This window comes from Sinocyclocheilus grahami, unplaced genomic scaffold, assembly GCF_001515645.1.
Source record: "Sinocyclocheilus grahami isolate Dianchi unplaced genomic scaffold, SAMN03320097.WGS_v1.1 scaffold34.1, whole genome shotgun sequence".
Classification (NCBI taxonomy): Eukaryota; Metazoa; Chordata; class Actinopteri; order Cypriniformes; family Cyprinidae; genus Sinocyclocheilus; species Sinocyclocheilus grahami.
The window spans coordinates 81,385-99,392 of record NW_015505213.1 but is presented as its reverse complement, the minus strand read 5'-3'; the positions used below and the strand labels follow the sequence as shown (position 1 = coordinate 99,392).

The 18,008-nt window shown below is 37.0% G+C and overlaps 1 protein-coding gene across 1 annotated transcript in view; it reads left to right on the top strand.

Moving 5' to 3' along the window:
- Positions 1–5,825, top strand: part of LOC107581299 (reticulon-4-like) — an 8,787-nt gene extending 2,962 nt beyond the window's left edge. Inside the window, exons 2-5 of the mRNA XM_016266801.1 lie at positions 1,653–1,722; positions 1,836–1,882; positions 2,027–2,085; positions 4,840–5,825. Of these exons, the coding sequence (XP_016122287.1) occupies positions 1,653–1,722; positions 1,836–1,882; positions 2,027–2,085; positions 4,840–4,882 (219 nt within the window). The 3' untranslated portion in view covers positions 4,883–5,825. The remainder of the gene's footprint in view (positions 1–1,652; positions 1,723–1,835; positions 1,883–2,026; positions 2,086–4,839) is intronic.
- Positions 5,826–18,008: the final 12,183 nt, after the last annotated feature.

Genomic DNA, 18,008 nt, shown 5'->3' with positions numbered 1-18,008 from the left:
CAGTGCCCTTAAAGCACACTAAATCCACACTATCTCGAATACCGCTCCGGAGCGCTATTCAAGGCTTGGTGTATCCCATCATGCATCATGTTCTGGAACTAAATCGTGAGACTTTTTGCCGAGATCTCACGAGAGGTCAAGGAAACCTTTCCAATGCAAATTAAATATTAATATAATAATTAGATATTACAGATAATTTGGTAGAAAAACCGTGTTTTTACGTGTTATTGTTGCAAAGATTAGTGGTGATATATTTTGTACAACATTTGCAACTGCTTTTTATCACTTAATTAGAAGCACCACAAATTAAAATTGTCATGTTATAGGGACTACTAAACAGACATTTAGAAGTTGATTTTAAAATGCAAAGTATTTAAAATTTAAATAAAGTTATGCAGACACTTGCATTTTTACAACACTACAAGTGTGTCCCATCAGGTAATGAAAAGTTCGACACACACTTGTGGTCTACATGCTCACTTGAACACTTGGGCCAAATACAGGAAATACGTCATATAAGTGGTCAAGTGCAAAGACTGCAAGTGTGGGTATTTGGACAAGGCATTAGTTTCCACCCCACTATGCGTTGTTGCTCAAATGCCCATGTTGCCATGCTGAGGGCATTCCAGTTCTGACGAGTTGGTCAAAAACAAGACATTTAAATAATATATATATTTTTTTAAATGAATAAATATACATAACGTTGAAAATATTACTTCTTATCTTAATAATAATATTTTGTGATATTACTTCTGAAAATTCACTCTGGGCCTGTAAGCCTAAAATTGTTGACAGTAGCAGAACTAGAGGTCACAAGTCATCTGGTTTACTAAAATACATGTTTGGATCCAGGGATAAGCGCTTCCTAATCTTGCGTCAAAACGTCTGGCATTTTAAGGAGTCGCCGTGTTCTAAGCATAGTTTGTGGCGTAATGGAAAAGTGCCACTAACATTAATGTTAAATCAGCACCTCGTGGCTTTTCTTGGTGCTGCATTGACCCACGTCTCAAACGCAGGGGAGCCCAGAGGATGGAAGCATCCGTGTAAGGAGATTTACTGCCCTGTGAAGGGGGCGGTAGTTATGGGCTGTGGATAGAGTTACAGCCTGACCCCACTGCCCTTTCAGAGCTCTGGAGGTCTTCCGCAGTTGGACGGTTAGATTCCGTCCCAGCATTCAGTCTCTCTGTGGTCAGAAGGCTATATTGAGTGACGTGTCCAGTTACGAGTGACAGTTTATGTGCCGGTGGGTTTTGAACAGGCTCTGCCATTTGTTGGGTCAGCTTGCAAAAAAGGGGTCGGCCTTCTATTTTGAGTTCAAGTGAAACGTTTTTGAGCGTACAATGACAATTTATGAAAATGGTCAGTTATTAGGCATTTAAACATACACTGATCCATTTTTATCCGTTATAATTTAGCTTTCATTACAATTTTGACCATCTTTCTGACTCTTGAGTTTTTATTAGTAAGAACGGAACATTTATTTTTGTTTTTTATTTTTTTGTAACTGTCTATACTGTAACTTTTTTATCAATTTAATGCATCCTTGTTGAATATCTTATTTTTTTAATACTGTTACACCTTGCGTAAGTTTTGATCAGTGTTTCCTCTGGCCTGTTGGAAGTATGTTGACATGGTTTCCTCTCTTCTTCCAGTTTGCAGTTCTCATGTGGATCCTGACCTATGTTGGTGCCTTGTTCAATGGTCTGACTCTTCTTATTTTGGGTAAGTCCATTTGGGACTGTTGTCCTATTAGTTTATTATTCATTTGCAGTTAATTGGCACTTGTCAGAATTTTAAGAATATGCCGTAATTTTCAAAATGTGCTTTTTCTTTAGGTCTCATAGGTGCTTTCAGTTGGCCAGTGATCTATGAAAAGCATCAGGTATGTTTGGCATGTGTATGCATTGATAACTTCTTGCTCAGTCAGCTGTCGTGGTTGATTAAGTGTTTATCAGAGTCTTCAGTTTCAATAAACCTATAATGTATACCTGAATGCCGTAATTATTCTTTTTCACTCCTAATGCAGGCACAAATTGACCATTACTATGGACTGGTGAACAAGCAAATCAAAGATGTTTTGGGAAAGTAAGTCTGTTTGACTGGTGTTTTCAATAAACCAGATGAAAAAATTGTGTTTTATGATCATTTTGTAGCATATTTGAAATAATTGTAGACAAAATAGGGTTATTTTAGAATCACTGAGAATACTGTTAGTTTTTATTAATATTTGTTTTTATTTTAGTTTTCCATTTTAATTTTAAAAGTGATAGTAGTCTTGGATGATTGTCACATTTATTTATTTATTGTTTGTCTGTGTGAAGTAGTTTTTAAATTTGAATTTTTTATTTATTTATCTATGTATGGTTTCTATTAATATTTAATATAAAGTTAAATTAAATGCAAATGAGAAATAATTCCATGGCGTGTGTGTGTGTGTGTGTGTGTATGTGTGTGTATATATATATATATATATATATATCATACATACACACACACACACACAGTCGTGGTCAGAATTATTGGCACCCTTGGTAAATATGATCAAAGAAGGCTGTGAAAATAAATCTGCATTAATCTTTGATCTTTTATTTTTTTTTAACCTTTCATTGGAGAATAAGAATTTAAAATGGAGGGAAATATCATTGACATAAATGTTTTTCTCTAATACACATTGGACCCCTTGAAACCCTCCCAAACAACATGTGTAGGTGCTGTTTGATTTTTTTAATTTATTTTTTTTAAAGTTTTTAAAAAGTTTTTCTGACCCTGAGACTCTTCTATTTTCTGCAGTTCTCCAGCTGTGGTCCTTGGAGAGTCTTTAGCCACTCAAACTCTCCTCCTCACCGTGCATTAGGACGCTATAGACACACCTCCTCTTCCAGGCAGATTTGTAACATTTTCTGTTGATTGGAAATTCTTAATTATTGCCCTGATGGTGGAAATGGGAATTTTCACTGCTCTAGCTCTTTTCTTAAAGTCACTTTCTAATTTGTGAAGCTCAATTATCTTTTGCTGAACATCAGAAATATATTCTTTGGTTTTTCTCATTGTGATGGATGATTAAGAGAATTTGGCTTTTGTTTTCCCTCCTATTTATATTCCTGTGAAACAGGCAGCCATGGCTGGATAATTTCATGTACATAATCACCCTGGTATGCTCATAATTGAAAATATGAATGGGAATATACTTCACAGATATTTTACTCCTAAGAATTTCTAGGGGTACCAATAATTGTCCACCGTGTATTTAAGAAAAACATTTATTTCATAGAGATTTTCCCCCATTTTCAATTGTTTTATTTCAGTGAAAGGTTAGATATTTGTGAATTTGTTAAATAAAAGATCAAAATGATTAACAATGCAGATTTATTTTCACAGCCGCCTTTGATCATATTTACCAAGGGTGCCAATAATTCTGACCACGACTGTGTGTGTGTACATTTATATATATTATATTTTTTAGTGGTCAAAATTAGCGCGTTAACGCAGACGATTAATTTTTCCAGTTTAACGCGTTAAAAATATTTAACGCAGGGACGGGGCTAGGGTTGGCCACCCCACTCACAACTGCTGCTTCTGTCACTTATTCTCTTGGCAAGAAGTGCATTTATTCAGTCGCAGAACAAACAAGTGCGGAAACGGTACTGTGCTTGCAGCGCGTGCTCTTCAATTGCACGCACAAAGGCGCTGTAGCCTGTATCCTTTCATATCAAAGCGCAAAATAAACTACATGCATGCAATGCCATGGCAAGTCAAGTCATGAAGTTACCAAAAAGGCGATTAAAGCTGCCTTAAAACTGTGCATGCATGTAATATATTTTATGAGTCACATTTAAGAACATGTCTCTGAAATGATTTTCAAAACTGTCCTGGAGAAGCCCAGCACTGTCTCAATCATCTAACACACCCGATTTAACTCGTCAGCTCATTAATAGAGACTTTAAGACCTGAAGTGGGTCAGAAAAGGTAAAAAGATTAAATAAGAGTAATATAGCACATTAGAGAAAATATGATGCGTGTCAGATCCGCGTCACGTTCAGCAGCGGCAGCTCTTAAAGAAATAACAACCAAAACAGCCTAATAACCAGCTGCTTTGATGTCCATCTAAAAAAGAAGAGGGGAAAAAAGAACTTTTATAGCTTTAAGGATTCATCTACATTTAATTTAGTGTTTGATAACTTCAATTTTAATTTCTGTATATTTCTGCTGAAGGGCACAGGTAAATATGACATTTATTATAATGGGTTTATGTGACGTTAAAGTTCTCTTAAATTAGAAAAGTTATTTTTTAAAGTCTAATGTTAAAATTGATATCGCTCAATTATACTGTATACTGGCCTTCAGTCATAAAGAAAAAGATGCCATTAAACAAATTAAAAAATATACTGTCTTTGTTGTTTATACATTAATTTGAAGATTAAATGTGAAATTATTGCAATATAATTAATAATTAATGCATTTAGCAGACGCCAAAGCGACTTAAAGTGCATTCAGGCTATACATTTTTAATTTTTTTTTATCAGTATATGTGTTCCCTGGGAATCAAACCCACGACCTTTTGCGCTGCTAACGCAATGCTCTACCCCTGAGCCACAGGAACTACAATAAATGTAGAAAATTTCAGAAAAATGTGCGATTTAATAATTTTTTTTAATCGATTGACAGCACACACACATATACATACATACATATATATATATATATATGTGTGTGTGTGTGTATATATATGTATATACATATACATACATATACTACTAAATAAGTTATTAGTTGTATAAATGGATGTTTTTCCTGTTCCATATGGACTGTAGTCATATTCTTTTGTTTGTGTCATTACAGGATCCAGGCCAAGATTCCCGGATCAAAGCCAAAGACAGAGTGAAGAAAGTTAGCTAGTGTGTTATTTCCGTGCACGAGAAGTGATGGTGGAACAAGAGAAGACAGACAGAATCGTGTTTGGTTTGGAAAAAGGCCTTAGACGATGCAATGTAAACTTTACCCCCTCCCCTCCCCCCAGTGTTTGAATTGTTAGCGTAACTGAGAATGAAATCTTTTTAAACCTCTTATCAGTTTCTCTCAAGCAGAGTCATCACTCTTCCACAGTAGATGTAGTTCTCCATGTTTTGAAGTAAACGCAGCTACGTAACACCATAACAGAATGTAGTCTGAGGAACTGATGTCGGCAAAAGCCAGGAATCGATGAGGTTTTTCCATTTTACTATTCGGTCAGTGAAGCGTTCAGCTTGTTTGGAGGCCATTTTGATTCATTTCAGTATGATAAAGGGAGTGAAATGTTTTGGTTACGAAGTTCCTTCACAACAAATCTTTAGTTTTTAGCTGTTTTTTCCCTTTTCGTTTGTACTTGGCGTGCTTGAACACTGTGGTGTAACTGCGTTAAAGTTGACGCAATTTAATTGTGTTAGAGGTTAAGAGGCTTCTAGTCTTCTGTAGCAGAGTTTAAGAGCAGTTTTATTTCTCACTTGTCTTCAATGGGATCTGTTATGGCATATTGCACCCAACTATTCATTGTTTTTAGCCGTTTAGTTAAAAACAAAAAAGCAAACTAGAACGTCTGCTGTGTTGGCCTATCACCTTCCTGTCATGTCAAAATCAACAACAGGTTTGCAGAATTTGCCGTCTCCATCGTGGATCGAATACCTGAAACGGCACACGCTCTAAAAACTCGCAAACTTCATGCACTGTTTCTTCATGCAGGTCATTTGTAAATGATAATTCAGTTTTGATGAAAATATGCTCAAGACTGTCTGTGAAATGCATTGTGAAAATAAGCCAATAAAGTACCAATAAAGCTTGTAGACAAACTATTTGGGGTTTGTGCCTAATTTGAAGCTCTGTTTGATATTTACAATGCAGATTGTCACATGTACTTTGGCGCCATCCAGTGGTGCTGTGTGGAAGTGTAGAATTTGATCTGATTTAGTCATTTTGAGCATCAGTCTTATTCCTGACATTAACAATAATTTTATTTCAAATCTTAGATATACTGCAAAAGACATTCACCTTGTGTAGTTTCTATGGTATGAGATATTTACACGAGAGAAAGCTGGTTATTCTGAGAACAAAAATCAGCATTTTACTACCCTTATAAGAGTGTGTAACAGTCGGGCTCTTTAAATGAAAATCACGATAATTTGCTCACATTTCCTCTTTTTCAACAAATTATCTTTGGATGAAGGTGCTTTCAGAACCTGCAGAAAAGTGTGTGTGTGTGTGTATATATATATATATATATATATATATACACACATATACTGTATATACACACGCACACATTTCTCCATGTCTAAATGCTTTTGGGGAAAAAAAAAATTATGTAAAAATGAAAGGACAAAAACAGCATTGTATGGTTTGTTATAATAGAATTAAAACAATTATTTTATCTTTCTCCACACATACAAATATCTATATAAATATACATATGCATACTTGAGTATATGTATATATGCATGTGTTTTTGAAAGAAACATTTGTCTGATTTGATGTTTAATTATTTTTTTTGTTATATTCATTGTATGACATGGTACTAAATTTTTTTTGATTTTATGTAATACTTAAAATAGAATGAATTCAACCAATTTTTACATGCTCATGAAAACAGATATAAAAGAAATAACCCCTGCAACAACCAGTTTAAGCACTGATAAACAGCCTATTTTCAGTAGTTCCCATTTTCTAACTAAAAAAAAAAGTCATGTTCTTAGACTGCCTTTAACTCCCTGAACTCAATTTTTTTGATTTTATGTAATACTTAAAATAGAATGAATTCAACCAATTTTTACATGCTCATGAAAACAGATATAAAAGAAATAACCCCTGCAACAACCAGTTTAAGCACTGATAAACAGCCTATTAGTTCCCATTTTCTAACTAAAAAAAAAAGTCATGTTCTTAGACTGCCTTTAACTCCCTGAACTCAGATCAGTCTTCCACTGGCCTTCATGCCTCCAATCACTTTGTGTACGCAAGAGAGAGAGTGATAAAGTATTGTCCGTGTTGTGCAGCCATTCATTTGAATGAAGATTAGGTCATCCTGTTGTGCTGGAAAGATCATTAGGGACAGGTGCGCATGCAGCCAAACAGATTACCAGACTGCCTCTCTGAAATGAACTTTCTATTGATTGCTGGCCTTTTTTTAGGGAGCAGGAGAGGAGAGGTAAGCCTTGTTTTTCTCTCGTCTCGGCTGAGCACAGATGCTTCCGTGCTGGGAAGATAATTTGCTGCACGGAGGGCCGCTTTTCTCTCATTGGCACGCGCCTCATGGCTGCTCTTCATTCCATTCGCATTACGACTGCTATTTACTCAGGGATAAATTAGAAAGTTACATCAAATGAAAATACCAGGGGGCTAAAGGAGTACATTCATATGGCACTAATAAAAATGGGACATAATCGTGTATTCTGGCTTTTCTAGTGTTTTTCCTGAGATGTTTTTATGGCCTGAGGCAAGAAATCAGACAAAAATAGGACGCAAGCAATGTGCTGTCAAAGTTGATTTTGATAGAGAATTGTCAAAATGATGGTGAATAATTTTTCCATAGTGCTTTTCCAAATATGTGACCTTATGGACCCCTTGTATGTGCCCCTGTCAGAGCCGGTTAGCGTCTCTCCAAATATGATAAAACGAATACAGACAGCAGCCAAGCGACTTGGCACCCCCCCCCCCCCCAAAAAAAATGCACACTCTCACAGTGTATGACTGCAAAACTATACCGTTACTGAAGATTTCTGAAGAGTCATGCCACTAACCCATAATTCTTGTAACAGTGTCTGCATATGTGTCCAAAACTAGTAACTTGAAGTCATAAATTAAATGAATTTGTGTCACAGGCTTCAGAAACCATGCAGGACCCCCAGATTTTAACACTTGTTTTGGTCTTGGCTCACACTTTCAAAAAGGCTTCCTTCATGTAACAAGCATGAAAAGAGAAGTCTATAACATCACATTACTGCTCTGTGGATATGTGGGCTTCAGACAGGCGCGGAGAGAGGAGTCGATTAAGGCAGGGCATTGCGGAAATTGGGTTCTTTTAATTTCCCTCTGACAATGCTGACAGATAATTGAAAATGATGCTAAGGTAATAGACTCACACACACATACACACTTTGTGTCATGCTGAACCGCCGCTTTCAAGATAAAGGTATGTCATACTTGAGTGTTTTGTGTGTGTGTGTGTGTGCATTTCGAAATAACATACTAGCATACTATTTCTGCAGTAGGCTGACATAGGTACACTATGCACAATGCAATTTTTATGTATGCATGGAGTAAAGCAGTTATGTTTTTTTGTAGGCCAACCTGCAAGTTCATATCAACCTAGTTCCCTTTAGGAAAAATAGGATTTTTCCTTTGGCTTTTGGATTATTGCAGAAAATAACCTCCGTGATCAACAACAGTTTATGATTAACACGTTTTGTTCATGATAATCTTAACAAATGAACACAACTCGCCAAACAATCTGTTAGATTAGGGAATCTAAAGATGCTGCTCGTGTAAGTTTTAATTTGTAATGGGTCTGAATTAATTTGATACGTGTTTGCTTAATAATTGTGAATGCTAAGAAGTAGGCTACTGATGACGTTATGTACGATACAAATTGTTTATGTGATGGAACACTCCTGCAGTTCTCTTGTTTTGTGGTGTTTACATGAGTGCAGCAGACACTAAGGTTTCCCCAGCATTTTTTTTCCCTTTGCTGTGTTGTTACTAGGGTGTTCTGGCTTGTTTTTAGATCTTTTCTCTTTTATGTTAAAGTGGATTAATTCCTTTTCATTTAATTTGTAATGTGTCGGATTTTGTCAAAGAGCTATTGTGGTAGGACTACAACACTCTGTTGCCAGTGGTAGGCTATAATAAAACTGACTTGTGGTTTTGATATTGCAGTATTTTTCACATGAAAAATATTGTAATTTGGGTCGATTTCCATAAAGGTATCTTTACGATGATTGCACACCTTATACAACCCTGGTTATACTGCACAGTATTCAGTAGGCTAAGCACAGAGCTTTCTGAACATAGGCAGGGTTTATACCAGGATGCGCATGTCTGTCTTTACATTCAGGGCTATAATCTCATTCCTGCTCACCCTTTACAGATGCTGTTTGGATGTGTGGCAGAACCTCTTATCCAACAGTGAATATTACCCCATCTACCTCTGCCCTGGGGTGTTAAAAACCCTGTGATTCCAAAAACCTGCACTGACAGACATCAAGGCTTTTCGGTCCACCAATGCACTAGAATTAATAAAAGTTGTATTATCAAATGAATTATTTGACCACCACGGGACAGATATTTTTCTTAGCATGTCAGCAAGATCACACACACACACACACACATATATATATATATATATATATACAACAGTGTTCTTTCTGGTTCTTGGATATCATTGGCTGAGAGCCTTTTCCAGTGGTGCGATATTCTAGTGATAACAGAACTCCGTTTCACTGTATCACTCCGATTTCTCATAGTGAGGGTCATGGCAGACACCCAAATCCACTGTAAATTTATAAATAATACTGTTTTTGTTTTGTAATGGAATGTTTTTTTTTTTTTTTTAGGCAATAATGTATTTGTTTAGACTTCAGATATGCGGTTTGTTAATAAAGATAATGTCTATTTGAGCATTTGCTTCGCCGTTTTCGGAGATGTGAGCTCCAGGGTGTCAGCAGCTGTTCAGCGCTCATAAACCTGCCGAGAGCACCTCACCTCGGCCAGATCTTCTGGAATTTGCTGATGGCTCTGATGTCTCTATTGTGGTTAAACATGAGAGATAATTTGTTTTGGGTAAATCTAACAGGCAGCCTTTGGTCTCTTTAATCTATTATTTGTTTCAGAGCAAATAGTTTTGGCTGAGGGAAAAGTTTCATAATAGTTTAATGCTATATATCAGAGCGCTGCCTTTGTACTTTTGACTGAATTGCCTAGCAACTTTTATGATGGCGGTTGTTGTTGTTTAATAAATATTATTATTCAATAAATAATATTTGATATAAATAATAGTAGTATTTAATAATAATATTTAGTATGAGAAATTTTAGTTACATTATTCTGCCATTAGATGGTGACAAGAGACAGTTTTTATGAGTGAGTCAGCAGTAAAGATTTTTATGTTGAAAGAGACTAAAACTTGTTGGGTTGTAAACAAGGAAGTTAGTTTAACTTTCAACAACACTTTGTAAGTAGCAGCCAACAAATGCACTGAGCAGCGCTGTCATCGGAAATCACCCATCACAGATGAGAGGATAGTACAACAAAGATATGGCTTTCCTCAGCAGACATTCAAACTAATGTTTTATTGTGAATATGAGATTGAGCTGAAGAATGAATGCTGTATAAGATGCAGGTAATCACACTCACTCAATCTCTCTCTCATAATACTCTATTCTACATAATACAGTGAGCTTTTAATACAGTAATACAATAAACTTTTAATAAAGTAACTCAATGTTCCATCGTTACTAGTTCTAAAGTGACGTTTTTGTATTAGTAATGGAGGCTTGGGCTCTGCTGTTAAACTGAGATTTGAATCTTTGAAGGAAGGAAGTTCCATACAAAATAAGTTGTTTAAAGACACTGTTTTTTCTTATGTATTTACACACTCATGCCATCAAACTGTTGTATAACTGAAATATCACACTCGTAGCAGTGCAATATGGCTGTATATCAGCACGCTGTGAATACCTACGGCCGAATCACAGTCGTGCTGATATACAGCCATATCAAAAGCCACCAGTTTATTTTTTAATGACTCTGTATAGTGTCTCTATCAGCATGCTGAGGCTATGATTAGTACAATTAAAGGAACATTTAATTAGAGATTTTTGGGATAAAAATGCATCTCTCCAGCAGGTGGCAATGTAGACTGTCTGAATGGCAGTTGGCATGACCCCCTCAGTATTGGACCTCAGGTGAAAACACCTTACCGGGCTAAAGAGAGCGTGTCTGCTTCATCGCTCTGGTCCACCCTGACATTTCAGATCTGTGCAGTGGTGAGAGGACAGACAAAAGAAAAAGAGAAATGCATTCTGGTACTCTGATGGATGAGTGTATTATCTGTAGTGATTTTACTCGTATTTGAACCGAGAATAGAGATGGTGGAAATAGGAAGGATTAAAAAAATGGCCATGTTAAACATTTGTCCACTGCTGCTAATACATTTATTGCTACAGTGTCTCCTTTCCATCACCTCAATGAAACAAGCCTGTGTTTTTAACATATACTCACCTTTATAGTGTGCTTACACAGTGCTGACATTTTACTTCTTAAACTTTTATTATATGACATATTTCATCAGCCTGTGTGATGTTTGTTTGTATCTCGCTAAATAGCCATTCCCCACAGTGTCCAAGTCATTTTCTCATTTATTAAAAATAGACATCATGTTTTTTCCCCTTTCCGTTCTGTCTTTTTTTTGTTAGCCTCTCCTTCCATGGGAAATTAAAATGTGGATCAAGGGTCGACTCTGTAATCCAGGGGAGACTTGTAGGAAGTGTCACTTGGCAGGAGTTAATTAGGAGACCACCTCTGGGGTACAGTTACTAATACCACCCTGCGATATATTAACAGGCAGGAAATTCATTTGTACTCTCTTCCTGTCACAGATTCCCAACAAGAGAGAAAGAGCTGTCCCTGACTATATCTGTGGTGGCATGGGGGTTAAATTTATTCTTAAATAGCATTTTAAAAGTTGCCTGTAAGTATCCAGAAATGACTAAGGTTCGTTTGATTTGCTAAAGAGGATATTGAGATGGCAGATGGTATTTTATGTCAAGTTCGTTTTGGGAGACTGATGAGAACAGAGAGAGGGACAGAGCAAACAGGCTTAAAAGAATGAATGGAGATTGACTTGAACAATCTGGAGTTTAAACTCAATTATCCTTTTGGAAAACAATGGAAGAGGTCATTGATTTGTTAAACTCAACATGAAATCAAAATTGGCACTATTTACTTACTTAATACACATGCGTCCATCTTGAAGAAGAGATATTTCTGATGGTGGTTGAAGGTGCTTATACACTCTAAAAAAACTGGGTTAAAAACTACCCAATTTGAGTTTGGCTGGTAACATCCAAAGTATTTGTATTATGTATCTTTAGGAATAAAATAGTTTATTTTATGCAAAGCATCAGGCTTTTCCATCACACCATAAGACTGACGTGAGCAACAATCGTTTAGGTAATTCACACCATGTGCCTCTGTGTTGCTCTGCATAAAAATGAATGATATACAGCACAGTAAAAATTTTATAGATAAAATAAAATGTACACAAACCTGTATTTTGCCGAAGAAATGCATCAATTCGACGGCGCATAGCACTGCTCTGTCCTGAAGAATACGAAAAATCCCCACGAGAAAAAACTCACCGCTGGGTTACGTCTGACCCAGGATCTGAGTAACACAAAAACTACCCAAACATTAGGTTATGTCTGACCCAGGAGCTGGGTAACACTCAGAAACTACCCAAACATTGGGTTGTTACATTTGACCCAGGACCCGGGTAACACAAAAACTACCCAAACACTGAAAAAATAACCCCACAAAAAATGACCCATAAGGCTCAACCCAGCATTTGTTTAAAAAGACCTCCCAAAATTGCCCCCCCCCCCTCTTCTTCTGTCTCTCTCTCTCTCTCTTTTAAGAAAATGGAGTCAAAGCAATTTTGATTTCTCTTCTCATGTGCACTCATCTCTCCTCTCTGAGATCTACAGCAAGACTGTTCTCTGCATTTAACCTTATGTGCAAGGTTGTTTATAGGTCACAGATGCAGTCCTTTCAGGGCTGTCCATTAATGTTAGAACTGGCTGCCTGCCTGTGTGCATGAATGTGTGTGTATGAGTTTTCGTTGATCCCTTATGTGTGTGTTTATGTGGTCTGAATGCATTCCCATCACAGCCTCTGAGTGGGTCTGGTGTATGACACATTTCTCATCTGCTCCTGCTTGTCTGCCCGCCTTTACTGCAGTCCAGGGAGTGACCGGCTCTCTGGTAAATAAGCTACTCTCGTCTGCATGACCTTTCTGAGTCCATCCAGTGTGGAGCAAGGAGAACCGAGCGAATAAATGGAGAGAGACAGAGTCAAGCCAGCACTACGGTGACACTGCTAAGAGGACAGGACAGAGGGGGCACTGGCACAACAATGGAGAGAAAGAGAGGGAGAGAGACAGAGCACGCTCAGAACAAGAAAGAGGGAAAGGGAGGGTCTCTCTCATAATATCTCCCTCCCTCGCTGTGTCTAGTCCATCTGAAATACGATACTAATTACATTTATTGCCTCCACAAACTCCATCTGAAATTATCTCTTCCTCGTCTTGTTTTGTCTATGCTCTTCTCTTCCTAAACTCTTGTTTTTCTCATCTTGTCTCTTCTGATCTTCCCTTTGCAGTATCCTATTTATTCTCTCTTCCACTGCATCTTCTCATTTTAGTCTCTTCTTCATCTCTCCTCTTCCTAATTTTCCGTTCCTTCCACGTCTTGTCCCTTCCTCGTCTCTGTAAAACTCTTATCTGCTTTTTAAATATATAACTCGCAAGGAAATTAGGCCTTCATTTTATGGTCTTTGAAATATGGCTTCACAGAAGATTAACCGAGCTTGATTTACACAGATATAGCGAGCATGATTATTCATATGACTTTATTTGGTGTGAGGCCTAACCTTTTGGGATCGCCTGTTGAAGGTCGCTTTTGATCAAATTACTGTGGACCCTCACTGAGTGTGTGTGTGTGTGTGCTCGTGTTAAATAAAAAAAGCACTGTCCCTCATGTGGCCGGCATACCAAGCAGCGTGTGTGTCATGTTAAGATGCATCCCGCATCTCTTCAACCTCCCCTAATGACCTAGCTTCTCTCTCCTCCTCTCCTGTTGCACCAGAAGGATGATTAACTGAGTGTGTGCGCACCCCCTCTTAGAGCAAATGAGCAAAGTCATGAGAAGCCTAGTTTGATTGAAGGATTTTTGTATAAAATGTGCAAGATGAGGCCTTGAGCCACGGTACCTTGCCCTAAATGTCCCATATGAGCAAAAAACCCTTTGTAGAACTTCAAAAACTAAGCGATCTTGTAACTTTGGTTAGGTTACTTCAGTAAAACATGCCTGAGGCCTTTCGTGTTGGGTTCCTGCTTGCTTTTATGTCAAGTGATACATTTATTTAGCCTCGTGGCATTTCAGCGCTACCTCTTCTGTCAAGAGGGAAAGGACTATTAACATAACATCTGTCTCAGACTTTGAGTTTTTTAAGAGCCTCTTATGCTCTGAAATTCTTACAGGCTTTGTTTAGAATGGAATATAGTGCATTTCTTACAGAGTGTGTACTGTTGTATGTACTGTTGTTTACAAATAGTATGTGCAACAGAATGTACATTACTATAAACATTTCAAATCATTTGGATGCATTTTTGCGAGCAAAAGCAAAATCATTTGAATATATTTTGTCCTCCTATCTCATATTTTTCCCTTAGGGGCTCCGCACTTCTCCTTGACATACCATATTTGTGAGCATTAATGACATTTGAAAGCTACTGCAGAGAGGAACATCAGTGAATAACAACTTATATTTTGGCCTGTTCCTCACAGAGCATCATATGACCTCAAAGGACTTGGAATATTGCATGTGAGTTGTGCAGACTACTTCTAAGGTGCCTTTATGTTGCTTTATTGTTCTTTTTAGAGCTTGACTGTTTTGGCCCCCATTCATTTTTACTGAGTAGTCAGAACATTGCACAGCACATTTGTTTTGTGGTATGGGTTTGGTATGACAGAAGGATGAATAGATTATGATAAAATATTACATTTTGAGTGAACCACCACTTTAATACCAGTGCTATTTGTAGTAGTAAAAATATTATTTGCATTTATATTATTGTTCAAAAAGTTTGGAGTCAGATTAAAAAAAAAAAAAAAAAATATATATATTTACATTTTTTCATTGGGTACCATTTTTACATTCTTACTCCATTCTATTTCAAAGAAATGCAGATTTTTTTTTTTTTTATTATAGTTTTATTTATGAAAGAATCCTGAAAAAAATACACAAAAATTCAGAACAATTTTTAGCAACACTTTCATTTCAGCATTTATAATAAGAAATGTTTTTGAGCCCTAAATGAGCATATTGGAATGATTTCTGAAGGAAAGTTGTAATACTATTTTCCAATATTATTGTTTTTACTGTATTTTTGATCACATACAGCCTTGGTAAGCAGAAGACACAAAACAAGCAAAAAAAAAATTACCCCAAACTTTTGAATGGTGATATATAATCCAATTTTGTGTAAAAATATCTTAAGGTTTGGCAAAACAATAACATAAGTCATCAAAATCGTGGTTGATATTCCTTAACTTGTTACATTGGAAATTGAAGGTGGAGTGCATTGTGGGATACAGTATTCTGTGCAGTGCTCATATTTTGCGTAGGCACACTGTTCACAGTATACATACTGCATACTACTATCTTACTAAAATAGTAGGCAAGTAGATAATATGCATTGGGAGTGTTCTCATTTTGTTCCATCTCGGTGTGTTGGCTCATCTCTGTATAGTGTGTTTTAGCATAAGCATCTGCCTGTTTGCCTACTCCAGAAACAGTTTGTCTTTGTTTGAGGGCTCCCCTATTGCTCGTGACAGGTGTGCGCGTGTGCGTGAGTGTGACCCTAACTCATTCTTTCACAGGTACGACTCATTACTGTCTGCGTGTGCAGAGTTTGATGTATCAGCTGAAGAAGCATACGAAGAGTTATGAGCTCTAACTCCATCTCCTCTCCTCTCCTCCTCTTGGCTGTCTTTATCACCCATCACTACAGTAACACCCGCAGAGAGAGTGTGTGTGTCTGTGTTTATGGGCATACTGTATGTGTGTGTGCATTTCAAGCCACACCTGACAAGTGGGCCATCCAGTCCCCTGGGTGTGCGGCACACCTGTCACTGAGCCTGTATGCTTTTTCTTTATCGGCTGTGACCTTCAGAAGGTCATCTCACGCCAAACCCTCCCTCGTGCCCTTTGCGTTTACCTGACCGGTGGTGATCAGTTCTGTTCAGTCTTTAGATAATCAATACAAATGAACTGAACACAAGGCATTCATAAACATAAGCCTGAGCTACAAAACCAGACCTCATCTATAATGATTGTGTGTGTGTGTGTTACAGTGACCTCTGGGTTCTTGTCCTTTGGGGTCTGATTGAAAGTGAAGCAATCAACGGACCCCTCCGGCCTTATCTAATATTTTGTTATGTTATCAGTAGGGGACAGTGTTAAAAAGTCAAGCCTGTTTGCATTTTGTGTAAGACAACTGATTATTAAAAACTGGATATTTGTAAAAAAATATCAGCATTCAATTTAAAAGACACATGTAGTGCCATGACCTTTAGCACAAGGTTTGTAATGTCAAATTAAACTGTAAAAAACTATTACTTTTTTAAGGCATACAGTAGCTATGTATAGATGAAGATCACACAAATGCAATTTATTAAACCTTATAGACATTCTTTGTCTAAAGGCTGCACAATTTGGGGAAGAAAAATCAAATCACAATTTTTTTTTCTGATAAAATTTTAGCAATTTTTAATAAATTTGTTATTATTGCTTAAATAAAAATAATACAAAAATATTTCACTGTAAAATAACAAATGAGTATTTAAGAAAAATATAATAATAATAATAATTATATTTTACAGTAGTTAGTAACTGTAAAATTACCATACTAATATTTATGGTAGTCCTTTTTCATTTTAAAAAGTTAAGCCATTAAACTTTTATTTTGGTGGAAAACCGCAGAGAACAAAGTACTATGCCTCACTCTGAAACATAGCATGTATATTTATTTTTATTAAATTTCAACCTTTGCAATTTGATATCACAGGTTAATTATCGTAGGCCCTACAGCTAAAATTTTGAGTTAAGGAATCAGTTGGGGAACCAATAAGAGCAAACTTTAAAATTTAAGGGGAACAAAGAAATAAATAATAATAAAATAAAGAAATAAATATATAGTTCAGTCATGAAACTCTAGATGGCACAGGCTGACGGGTTGTTAATGTAACTGATGATAGTCAGAGAGTTAAATGACTTGCCACAAGCTGCTTGGTTCATGCTGCATATGCAGCCAATGAGCTTACTGCCTTGCATTTATATGGCTGGCTAGCTTTCACTGGATATTCCTGCAGCGCGTTTTCAGAGTTTCTCTGAAACCCTCCACCTTCCCCAGCTCCACCTGTATAGATCTGCTATGGGTTATTTTATATGCTATTTCATTTTTTCCCCACAGACAACTTTTTCCCCTTTTCATCCATCACTACTAATTCTGATTTACTACTTATTTTAAGTTACTATTGTAGCCACTGTTTTCAGTTTTGTTGTCTGATTACATAGCAGTAATTGTTTTATGTTAGTTACTATTATTGTTTTGGTGCACGGTAATAACCCTGACTCCATCAACTGTATTACATTTTCCTTTCTCTGCGTTCTGTTGTTTTGCATTCTGTGGTTTAATGTGACAGTATGCATGCATGTTTTGCGATTGCCTGCTCCATTGCTTCTCAGCATATTTCTGGCCTCTGTTAATTTACTCAGTCTCCTGTTTTTTTCTCTCTGTCTATATGCCGCTTTCTTTCTATCATCCTTTCTTCTCTCTCTCCAGCTGCTGAAACCACCTGTCTCATTATAACTGTGACACCCCGTCTTTTATGTTTCGCTTATATTAATTTACATCCAGTCCCTTGGGTGCCAAAAGCACCCAGTTTCTCCAGTCTCTCTCTCTCTCTTTCTCTCTCTCTCTCTCTCTACATGATTGCATGTTGAATGTGTACAGTTGTCATTTCGGTCTGGGATGTAATAGGCTGTGTTAAACACTCATAAACGGTCTCACTTACGAGGCACTGAAGCAGCTCTGAAAAGGGTCACGCTCGGATTTCTACCTCTCATGACCACACACACACACAAACACACGCACACATACAGAGGCCGTGCCACACACACATTTTGTTGGAATTCACTCAAGT